A 12756-nucleotide genomic window follows, 5' to 3' on the forward strand; every position below is an offset into this window, starting at 1 on the left:
CAGGTGGATCTAGGTCTTTTGGGAGCTACCAGAAGAAAATGGCAATTCATCAATATATATATATATATATATATATATATATATATATATATATATATATATATATATATATATATATATATATATATATATATATATAAATTTGTAAGTATTTCTGCATACTTATTAATCGATTTTTTTTATCATGTAACATTGAAGGAAGCAAAAAAAGGAGGCATTGTGCCTTACAAGGATGTGTTTGTTGAAACACATAAACGTAAGAGCACAAGAGATTTTGTATCAGAGAAGGCAAGAACGACATCGATATGTATTTATTGTATTAATAAATATTATGATATACAAGTTACTTTGAATTACGTTATCATAAATATTGTAATTCTTAATTATTAATTTATATTCTAATTACTACTTTATAGGAGTCATATGAGCAGCAAATTGTACAGCGATATGGCGATGACTCCACTCAGCATCCGCCTTTTGATCCTGCAACATGGTGACTGCTATCGGTACCCCCAAAAAGGGTCGTGTGTTCGGGTTTGGGAGTAACATGAACACCACATCAGTCGTTGCCTCCTGCAGCCATGGCTCACAGAGTTCTCCCTCCAGCATCAACTCTCAATGTCCGATTGACCCTGCTATGTCTTGGGATGGTGTTTGTCAACGTCTTGAGGACAAAATGCAATACTTTTTAAATGAAGTCATTCCCAACATTGTTCGTAATGAGTTGTGCAACTTTTTTCAGGACAGGCGAACTTCATCTGCATTCAACATGAGCTTAGGTGCCCGTCAGGTATGCATGATTGAATTACTATAAATTTTTTCTTATAATTCTGTTAATGTCCTTCAATTTTTTGCTAGTCTATGTGTCATTCAGTCATTTACTTTGTTGTATTAGATTAGGTGGATTGCATATAATTTATTTTATTATATTTTATTTATAAATACTAACATTTTGGTTCTCTTTTGTAGGATGCTAGAAATGATTGGCGTAGAGGAGTTGATGGAGGCATCGAGGGAGGGGGGAGATCGAAAAAATGAAGAGGATGATGCCCAAAATCTTGGCGAGGATTAGATTTGTTTGTTTAATTTGTTTGACAAGCTTGTAACTAATTATAATTTCGCAAGGACTGTATTTGGTTGTTAAAGTTTGCTTAACTTAGAATTTGTGTTTAATTTGTATGTATTTTTTATGTGTACTGTTTTTTTTATAAGCAGGATATATGAATTGTACGCGAAATTTTTCTCGAGTTTCAAAATATTCCAAAAAAATAAAATTTTTATTAAAATTTAGCGACGGATATTATTCGTCGTTACTCCGTCACCAATTTATCCGTCGCTACTCTGTCACCAATTTATCCGTCGCTACTCTGTCACCAATTTGAAGCAGTCATCGATTTGTGACAGAATCTAAGTCATCGTTAATGGCTGTCGACAAATTAGTGATGGCCATTAACGATGAATACTTATCCGTCGACAAATAGTAGCGACGAAATAGTGACAGATTAAATTTCATCGAATAACTAAATCAGTCTCTATTTAGCGATGAATTCGCGATGTACATGATTCATCGCTAAGCCGTCGCAACTTAGTGACGGATTGGTGATAGATAAATTCTATCGCACTTTAGCGATTAGGGTTATGCGACGGATACTATACGTCATTAATTCGTCGCCAAATCCATCACAAACTTGTTTAATGACGGATTAGCGATGTATAGAATATGTCGTCAATACGCATTTTCGTTGTAGTGTCTGTTTAGAGAAAGAGAGAAAGGTTGTGTCTGTTTTTTGGTTTGTGAGTTTTGGTCACATGATGCAAGCACTATGCTTACTCATGCATGACCTAACCTTTGTTTGATGATCAAAGCAAAGTTGGGAGAATAACGTGAGAGGTAATAACAACAAAAGGACATGAGGTCATGGAAGGAAGATGCCACACCTAACCCCCTGCAAACGTCTCCTTTCATGTGGACCTATCTTGAGAAAAAGAAAATAGATAACTATCCACTAAAACGTTGCATGTAGTTAAGAGAACCGCCCTTGAACTTTCCCATCAACACTTGCAACTGTTTGGGATCTCCATATATTATTTCATCATATTTATTTCTTTGTTTCATGTTTTTTTTCGCTAGAATAAGAAGAAACAAACACATCACCGACCGCACATCTGCAGGTCTTTGGTTGGTAAAACCCTTTGGGGTCGTTTGAGAAAGGCATCTCATGATCAGAACGCGAAAAGAAACCATGATGACTGTAGACCCCACAGTAAAACAGAGTTGGCATATTTGTTTCACCTTTTTTTTATAACCTGAAGAAACCCCACCCGGCACGAAAACCTGGTCGCACTCGCTCAGCCTGCCGTACCTATGGGGCAGCGTAAAACTCTGAGTTTAAGACCCCTACCCCAGGGGCCCATGCTATGCGTTGGCTTGCACAGAGGAGCGACGCTAATGAGAATCGAACCTTGACTGCTTGTCTATCAGTCAAGGCCCCACCCCACTACGCCAACCCCCTTGGGGCGAAGTATTTCTTTCACCAAGCATAAGAAAATGGAGGGTTTTTGTATGTAAACCGTTATTTTCATGTATAAATTGGGTGAAACAAACGAAGCCTTGAGGTCCGCATACCGACCAGGGAACGCTCAATTTCGACCTTCCAGCATGAGAAGCCCTATGGGTTTGGAACTCGTGACATCAGGTCAGTTTCGCCCTTGTAGGCACTTTGCTTCAATTTTTACCATATAGAAACATTTGATCTTCATAAGACTCAAGACTCCTATCAGGATTCTGTTTAAGAACCCTATAAATGGATCTAATGTAACATCTAAAAATGAACTTGGATGAGTTGAACTATTGAGCCAATCACAACTTTTTTTTTGAAACACGAGCCAATCACAACTTCAGATTCAAGTAGTTTGCTAGTGAATTGCTCCAATTGGCAAACCTAGCAAGAAAAAGGGGACGAAAAGAAAAAGAGAGGCGGGGATAATTTCACCAATAACTGTAGTATTTATCTGATATTTAGAGAATCTGCCCTACTTATTGGTTATTGCTTTTAACAGCATGCTTTGTTTTTAATGCACTGCAAATGGTGATGTGGGAGCCACCTTGTGGGGTTAGGCTGTTGGTATGGCTGTATAACTGCTAGGTGTCCGCCTAACCCTAGCTTTCTCTGTCGGAAAAAAAAATTTAAGGATAGTTTTAGTGTCTTTCTTTTTTCGATCTGAGTTATTTTATTATCGATTCTTTATAGGCAAGCTGAAAGATAACCCTTGTGTGATTCGAACCAGGGACATGTTAGGACGTGCTACTTAACCATCCAACTATCAATATTGGCCCCTTTAAGACCAAATAGTTTAAAATGTAATAACTGATAATCTGGTTGGTTTTCCATTAATAGCAGATAAGAACTGCAGGTTTTTGTAAATTCAATAAGTAAAATTTCAAATTAAAATGATGATTTTGGGCCACTTGGTTGTTAATAGGGCTGCAAATTAGTTTGAAGGACATCATCTATATGTTGCATAAGCAACATATAGATCAAATAAAGCTTGCAACCATGACTTTCTAAATATGTACCACAATGGCACTAAATATACAATTAAGCATAGTTCAAGAAAATAACCATTTTTTTGTGAGGGTCTGCCTAACTTCAGCTTACCAATCAAAAATAATAATAATCATCAAAGTATTAGGTAGGTACTAAATGAAATATGCTAAAACGATATATGCTAAATGGGTTTTTCAAATCTTCTGTAATCTTCTGTTATTTTTTTAGCAGTTTAGACTGGATCATGTGTTTTCAATAAAAAAATGATGTTTGAAGCATTAAAATTGATAAAGATTTTGGACCGTTGATTTTTTAACCTTATAAAAACCCACCCATGTGTCAGAATCTAAAGCTGATTCCTATAAAATAAAGTAGATAGATCACATATGTAAGGTCAGAATTTAAAAATAAAAATAAAGAAAACCTAAAAAACAGATTTAACACGTATCATTTAGCATATTTTATTTAGCACCTACCCAATATTTATAATCATTAGTTTTTTGGTGGACAAATATCTGGCCCCTATATATATATATATATATATATATATCGAGAGAGAGAGAGAGAGAGATGGAGTTGTTTAATGAATGATTTTGAAGAAGTTTCAAAACCACTAAATAAAGAATAGTAACTCTACAGTCTACGGGAAGTTATGATGACATATTAAAGCCCAATAATAATGCACCAGAGCTAGCCCCACCCGTAAACATGTGTGGAAACCGACCCCCGCCATCTCACATGGCCTCTGAACTGTCCCTTTACATGACAAATTTTTAATTGGCTGCTGCATCAAATTACCAAAGTGGGCAAAGTTTTGTGCAATGTTGTCAGAATCGGATTTCGAACCGAATCGATTTTATTTAAAAAAGCTCAAATTTGATCTGAATCTAATTTAATTAGTCTTTTAAAACAAACTTTTAAAAGACCACAAACTTGAAGAACTTATAGCCGAATCCATAGGCCATCCCCTTAATTGAGGCTCTGTTTGGGAACTGGCATTGCAGAGGAAATTAGAGTGATGAGAATGGAGAAGAAAATGGAAGTTGAGGCTGGATTTGTCCTGTGAGGATGCAGTTGAAAATAACCCATCTTCACGCCCTTATATCCACTGTCAACACCATTCTCATCTCCCAAATCAAGGTTCCCAAACACCTGTGAAGGTAGATGACATTTAATTAAACCCTCATAAAACTGATTCAGGCCGACAACACTAGTTTTGCGCCCCTTACATTAATAGAACATGCTTTTTCCATGCAAACTGCTGCAAGAAATTCACTAAACACGATGTGCCTTTGTCTATAACACAAGAGGTAGAGTTTGAAGCATGGATCATAAATCTCACAATGTCTGAATCATCTTTATCATGGGGCCCAAAGAGCCAAGGTGGGCAGCAAAATAGAGTCTTGACACCCCCCACAAACAATGTACCAATGTTAAGATGAAAATAGTAAGCATGGGCAGTTTCGGTCAATACGAAGAACAAGGACACTAAGCTGAAGGCAGGCACAGCCCATTCAATAAATTCTTGTACTCTTCAAAGCTGGCTCTTGGGTAAGTAGTAACCTCTCTCTCTCTCACATCCACAGTCCCATAAATTCTTGTGATCTTGGCTCTCGTGTAAGCATTAACTCTCTCTCTCTCTCTCTCTCAAATGCGACCATATCAGCAATAAGAGAACATCAACACAAAATATACCGAGTTGCCTTTGACGTCAAGAGTTAAGCCAATGACTGAGAAACTCCAATATATAAACAATAACAGATAATGAGAGCAGACAGCCAGATGGATGCATAGACAGAGATTGATGGATACAGGTCACGCTTAAAAGAGAGAAGGAACCTCTCTCTCTCTCACTATGGCTGGCCCTCATACGATATGCCCATCACTCTGCACCGGTTCAGAGTAGCAACAACAATGGGAGTAACCGATAAATTGCTGAGAAGCTTCTTGGGCAGCAACAAAAAGGGGAAAGATAAGGAGAGTAAGAAGGAACAGAAGGAAAAGCAGAACCAAACTTTCTCTTCAGCTGAAGAGAAATCTGTTTCAACCGCAAATCGACCTCTTCCAAAAGAGAAACGCAGATGGAGCTTCGGGAGATCTGTCCAAAAGCATTCAAGTTCACGCAATTCTGTCACCGCCAATTCCGACACCACCACATTCGGCGCCATTACATACCTTTGTGAATCTGAAAATGAACAAAAGAAGCATGAAGTTGCTGTTGCTGCAGTGACATCAGCAGCTGCCGATGCTGTTATCAGGCTTACCGCCATGGAACGCGAAGAGACTGCAGCTGAAGAAGTTGCTGCCATTAAGATCCAAGCTGCATTCCGTTCCCATCTGGTTGTGGCTCTCCCTTCCTCTTTCTTGCTCCACTCTCCCAATTGTGCTGTCAGTAAATTCAAAATTTCTCATTGACCACATTCCTTTGTGCAGGCAAAAAAGGCCTTTCGAGCACTCAAAGGCTTGGTGAAGTTGCAGGCACTGGTGAGAGGTCACCTGGTGAGGGAGCAAGCCACCGCTACTCTCAAGTGTGTGCAAGCTCTAGTAGCAGTTCAGGCAAGAGCCCGGGCTCAGAGGATTAGAATGGTCGAAGAATCTCAGCGATTATCATCTCACAGGAGATCACACCATGAACACCAACTCAGACATTCATATGTAAGCACTTCTTGCCTTACCATTTCTCCAATACATAGCATTCCTGTCTTGGAAAAATTGCAAGCCATTTCTTATAAATTCATCCAGATCTGACAAACAGAATGAAACAACACTAACATAAAAATCAACCAGAGTTTGCTGAATTTATCAACAAGAGTAAATCATCAGTTTAGTAAGCAACAAAACTATGCAAGATCACTCAGTAGTGCAGACTTTTGTGAGATCAAATCCTAGTAAAAAGACTCTGAATTGAGGTGCAATTTACTCTTTGTCCATTTAGGACGCAGACAGAAGCACAGATGAGAACATAAAAATTGTTGAGATGGACATCGGCGAAAGAACGGGTATCTCAAAGTCTAAGACAAGTAATTCAGGTGCACATTCTAAAAGATCTGAGCAGACATGCTCAACACAAAGGAGGTCCTTACCACCTCTTCCAAAATTGGACCGCACCCAATCACCTTCTCCTTCAACTGCATTAACCGATGTCAGTACACGAGCTTGCAGTGGACAATATGAGGAGTTACCATTGATGGGAACACAGAGAACACCACAGTATCTGTCAGCAATGCCATACACAAGTAGAGGTTCATTTGGAGCTTCGAGAGCTGAACACTCAGAGTCCACTTCCAATGACTGCAGCTTTTTCCCAAATTACATGGCCAACACAGAGTCTTCAAGAGCTAAGGCTCGGTCACAGAGTGCACCAAAGCAGAGATCTCATTCATGCGACAATGTATCGTCTAGGAGGCGGTCATCAATGGACAGCAGGAGTGTGCCTCGTGCAATTCGAATGCAAAGGTCATCATCACAAGTAGGCTCATCCTGCAAAAGCTATCAGTATGCAGGTGCAATCAAACTCGATAGATCAGCAATGTCTCTAAAAGAAAGCGAATGTGGTTCCACCTATTCTGTGCTTGCAAACACCAATTACTACAGATCATCGGCTGCCACAGAGGTAAGTATGGTACACAAGGATACTCAAAACATGTTAAGAGACTGTTGCAAGTTTTTGTATTTACTATGATCACCTAATGTGGGAGTGGTGTTTGCAGGCATATGGCAAGAGGAGCTAACTCCAGCTCCGAATCATCATTGGAATTTGGAACTGTTATTTGTGAAAGTACAAGGAACAATGCAGAAACTTGACAGTCCAGTTTTGTATCAACAGGTAGAGAGCCCAGGAGGAGCCTGCTGAAGATACAACATAACATTTTATAGATGTATCTTAAGGCATATGATTTGGTTCTTGTCTTCTGCATGTAAAATTCTTTCTTAGTCCACCCTCTGGGTATGTCTGCCAATTGGCTGCTGAAATTTCTGTGTAAAATGAAACATTTTCTTTTCCTACAACTTTTTCTTATGGAAAGAGCTTGATAACATGCCAGAACAAAAAATTTGTTTTTCCTCGTCTCCTGGATGAGTAATTTCAAGAATATAAAAAAAATGGCAACTTTCGCATCACTTCATTCATGATCGCAAAATAAAAATTAGCAAGTATTCATCCTGAGCAAGCATGATACAGCCTATGATCTATCTATTGGATTGCAATCCCTTGCCCCCATAATATTGCTTCGTTGTTGCACGTGAGAATTCTGCAAATGTCATCCCTTCTTTCAGGCGAGTTGAAAGTGGTGGAACCATTTTCTGGATCTCATAAGCTAAATTATTAAATTCCCTACCGATGATATTGGTGCTGTGATCTGACTCATTTTCATAGGTACTACTTTCAGAACTATGATTTCTTAATGCTAGATCTTCACTGACTCTCACTGCAGCTGTATGGTGCAACCCTGAGACTGAAAGGGCCTTGCCCCATGCTGGTTGAAGGAACACAACAAAAGTTTATCTACTTATGTTTGTTTTTTCCGCAGGTCTGAAAACAGAGTGAATAGTTGAGCAGAGTTTTCCATTAGATAGTATCTCAGCTGCTTCTCCAGCCTGAATAATGAAACTCCCAGGGGGAGCACTCACCAAAAGAATTTTTCTGCTTACAGGGCTAAGAATTTGCAGACATGTATGTCCGTCCAGAGGATAACATTCAGATATATGACCACCTAACTTGACCTTATCCCCTTCCTCCATCAGCTTCTCATGTGATAACGAAAAAATTGGGGTTGTTAGCACTGTGAAAATCCCATAGTCATAATGCCACTGTTGCCACAAACTGGACATGGATGTTTCGCAGGATCTAGTTCCATTTTCGTTAGATTTCAGGTTCTTGCTATTCACTATAGTTTGGCATCTAGTATTGTTATATTCTCATTTCAGTACCACGTCTTCCGATCTTCTCACTTTATTTAGACATAAAGAGGGTTTGGGTTCTGGTTTTTTCCTAGATGATTTTGGTTTCAGAGTGTCTTTCAAAATAAGCCTATCCCAGCTCGAATGGTAATGAATCAGACGGCCTTTAGCGGAACAAGATTTTAATATGCTACATTCAAGCTCACTACCTCCAATTGCCTTATCACATATTTTTGCTAAAAGAAGTCCTAGATCCATCATGCAAAATCCTAGTTCCTTAAAAGCATCACTTAGCGTCTTAAATTCATCCTCCTCAAAATCAGACATGCCAACTGCATCAGGACAATCTGTTGGGATCTGACCCACTTTATCCTCAGTATGTGGACCTTCAGAACTCAATTTCAAACTTGAATACTTCAGCTGCATTGCGAAAGATGAGACGTTTCGTTCTGGGTTCTTCAAAGGAACATCTGTTCCCAGTCCATGATTCTGGCAATTTGCAAAGTAGAGCATTAATAAACACAAAATTGGAGTATTTTAATCTGAATCTGAAAATATCCAGGTAATTATGGCAAATTGTTAATATCTACAACTGGATTCAACTTAGCAAGCCCTCCGAATTAAAACATTCCAAAAGATGTTCGAGTATTTCCTTTATAGACTCGATTGATTTCCAGAAGCTTTGTAATAATGGAGCAGGAATCAATACACCCACCCACACACACACACACACACACACACAAACAATGGAAAATAAGAAAGCAAAAAATTCTGACATTAGTGAAATTGGTTCACTAACAAATGGTTTTAAGCACAACTGAAATATTCCAATAAGAGAAAACATGAAACCTTCCCTCTTAACAGCATCTCAAGCAAAAAGTAGAAAATTGCAAAGCTCTGAACGTTGGTATCAATCAAATGCCCCATTTCTTTCATTTCTCCAATATCTAGCAATCTCAACCAGGCTCAACGTCTACATAGAGTGTTTTCTTAAATAAATATTTTTTTCTTAATTTTTCAAGCTAATGACATGCTCTAGATAGCTAAATAGTTTGATTGGCTCTTAACATGTTAATTTCACCTCATATTCATTTGTAAGCCTAAAATGTTAACATATATTAGTGATCAAAATCCTCCTCTTGTGCCCCCTTTAAATTCCAAGTTTTTATCTCCTTTCAATGATGTGCTTAACGTTTGGCCTATGGCATTCAGCAATTAGTTTTTCCCTGCACTTGGCATTATGGCCGTCTATAAACAGTGGGATATGGTTCATATTCAACATATATTAGCCTAAAATGTTCACTGAGATATGGTTCTGGCACAACCTAGGATGTACTTGAGTTCTTGCGTTTTAACCATTTGTTCTGAGTTTGTCACTTCAGGGTTCTTATGACATATCCTACATCACATTCGTTTATCCACAGAATCTTGCTGATGAGAAAAAAAAAAACTCTTAAATAAGCAATATATGGCATGTCCCAGTTAGCTATAGGAGGTTTGATTAAATCCTTTATCAAAATACATTAAATAAGGCAAGATGTTATTAACTCCCATGAAGAGATTTAGATATCATAATCAAACATGACTAGTGATGCAAAGGGCATTCTGAGTTTATTTCAAATATAAACCCGAAACAAAACTCCAGCACTGTACACTTTCCCAATAAATTTGTTGAGACAAAAAAGGGTGGAAAGAAGTTGCAGCACTGCTGAACAAGCTAGACAACACACGCAATTTCAAAGTGCTCTCTATTCAAAGTTGCCACCAACTAATCCCCAAATCTCGCATCAAAAGCTTCAAAAGACTGCAGCTAAACCAACTACGCAAAACAAGTTAAATCCATGGACATGTAATCAAACCAACCAAATTTTCATACCTTGAAGAAAATATGTAATTCCAGTATTCTACCATCTTTTCTTGGTAATCTCTTTCTTTTCTTTTCCTTTTTCAACGACCACTCTCCTCCACCCCTACTCTGTTTTTCATCAAATATACCATAACCTTGAAACGACAAACTTCATACTGTGGTTTCTCTCATCCCACAATTTTCATAAAGAAGCAGTAAGAAGCTTTCCTCCATTCCAATCCTATTATCCATGAAAACAACCCTAAATATTGAATCCTTGAGAGCCAACAACTGGTTGCACCCTCCAAAATTTCCACCAAGAAATGACACGAAATAATTCTCCATCACAACCTTATTTTCCATAAAATCAATCCCCAAATTTTCGGAATCCCAAATTTTCGTATTGAAATTTGCACTCTCTACCATATTAACCAATAAGAAAAAACAAAAGAAAATCCCCTCAATCGAGCCCTAATTTCCATAATAAGAAAATCCTAATCGTTTGAGTTGCTCAAATCGCGTTTAGATATTTTTTTTTCAAACGTCCAGACCACTAATAAAAAAAACGCCTCTTCGTCCAAAACCCTAATTTTCATCAAATGCAGATATTCTCGCGCGAATCACATTCCAGATCAAGCGGTGAGTCGAGTTTCAGGAGTTACCTTGAGGATCCGGCGGCAGAGATCGTCTTCGAGGAGCGAGAGCTTACGAGCAAAGGCGAGAAACTTCCGAATTCTCAACAGCGTTTGGCAACCCGGTCACCGCCAGCAGGCCGTGACCTCCGGGTCCTAGGGTTTCCATGACCGTTCTGGAGATGGAATCCAGCCTATCCGGGGAAGAAGAAGGGCATGGTGATGATGATGATAGGAGAATAAGGTCGGAGTAGCGGAGCTCGAAGGCTTTCAGAATGCCGACCTCGCTTTCCATGGAGAGAATTTGGTGGGAAACGGCGCAGGATGGGCTTGTTCAAAACTGGGCATACGTAAGCAGAAAGGTAAAATATCGGGAAAATAGAGGGAAATATAAATATTTAAGAATATATATATATATATATATATATATGGGGAAGACATTCCGTCACGTTGATGTAAGATACAAATGCCTTTTTTTTTGTATGAAATTAAGCTTACAAATATGATCGGCATGCTTTTCTTACTAAAAATTGGCTCTTAGATCGTCTGACTATGACCTATAGGCATGTTTTTATAAAGTTTTTAGTCGTTTTTTCGAAAGAGAGCTAGGGTTAGGCGAGTTGAGATCAATCAAAGGAGTGGCTAAGGCACATGGCTATGTGATACAAGCCAATCACATGACAGCATTGCCTGGGGCCCACAGCATGCAGGCCCCCACATGAAATGATGTCATGTGATTGCCTGTGTCTCTTTGGATTCCTAGGCCCTACGGGTTATACAACTACGCTATTGGGATTAGAACTTGCAATGTCTCAACACAAGGTGAGTGCACTAACTGCTCCTGCCAAACAAGGGGATGTTAAACATAAGGGGTGGACAAATTTGGGATTAACGATAAAGCATGGATGGATTTAAGATTAGCCAATAAGGGATGATTTTGGGAAAAACCTTATTTCTTTTGTGTATATCACTTAATCAGTGGAACTCAATTAGGTCCGACTGAGTTCAGTCAGTATAACATAACTCCCACCTATCTTGATGGATTTGTCAGGGGTTAATTGGCCCAAGTCTCATTCAAGTCAAGATCACAACGCAAATTTCATGAGATGAGTTTTTTGTTTTTTTTCTGAAAGGCAAGCTGGGGTTAGGCAGACCCCGCCAGTTACACAACATACCATTGGGTTTTGAACTTGCAACGTCCCAACACACGGTGACGTGCACTAACAGCTCCTGCCAAACAAACGAAGTCCCAATCTGCTGAAACATAAAAAAAATTCTATAGCAGCCTTGAACATTGCCAGCAGAAAATCGGTCGTATTTAATTGAATAGGATGCGTCATCTCCTTTGATCATAGCAACCACAGAATTTCCTCAAGGAGCCAACTCGGGCTTCTCATAAGCTCAAGCCCGGCTCAACTCACCATGAGCTCGAGCTAGCCTTCGGCCGTTAGACCTAATCAAAAGTGAACCATATCGTGATGATCAAAACCATTCTTTAGAAAAGAATTTTCCAGGGCTAATTGTCTACAAATGCCATCATTCTCGGTTAATAGCAAGGATATAAACATGAAATTATCAATTAAAACAATTGAAGCACATCAAAAGAGATACAAATAAAGAAAAAGGTTTACTTTTGCTTTCTTTGCGCTCCAATGGTGCGTCTATATGGTTACATGTTGAATGTCATGTTAATGCTTTGGTCCACTAAAGTCATTAATTTTAAACAATAGTTTGGCTGATTGCAATTAGGCTAATTCATACACGTTTTCAGGTCACAAATCTTGGCAAGAGGCGAGTGTATAAACTGTAATCCATCTGCGTTAGACACAAG

General features: G+C 38.7%; 2 protein-coding genes across 2 annotated transcripts; one reads left to right on the forward strand and one right to left on the reverse strand.

Moving 5' to 3' along the window:
• Positions 1-5423: 5423 nt before the first annotated feature.
• Positions 5424-7279, forward strand: LOC149829262 (protein IQ-DOMAIN 19-like). The gene is made up of 4 exons (XM_090017235.1): positions 5424-5888; positions 5982-6203; positions 6484-7161; positions 7259-7279. The coding sequence occupies exons 1-4, from the start codon at positions 5424-5426 to the stop codon at positions 7277-7279; spliced, it is 1386 nt and encodes a 461-aa protein (XP_089873361.1).
• A 457-nt stretch (positions 7280-7736) lies between these two features.
• LOC149829263 (uncharacterized) lies at positions 7737-9374 on the reverse strand. The gene is made up of 3 exons (XM_090017236.1): positions 9297-9374; positions 8657-8936; positions 7737-8023 (listed from the first exon to the last, which is right to left on the reverse strand). Exons 1-3 carry the CDS (start codon positions 9372-9374, stop codon positions 7737-7739), a joined length of 645 nt encoding a protein of 214 aa, XP_089873362.1.
• Between the last annotated feature and the right edge of the window lie 3382 nt (positions 9375-12756).

The sequence above is a fragment of the Nuphar pumila genome, chromosome 9 (genome assembly GCF_984573655.1).
Source record: "Nuphar pumila chromosome 9, dmNupPumi1.hap1.1, whole genome shotgun sequence".
Lineage (NCBI taxonomy): Eukaryota > Viridiplantae > Streptophyta > Magnoliopsida > Nymphaeales > Nymphaeaceae > Nuphar > Nuphar pumila.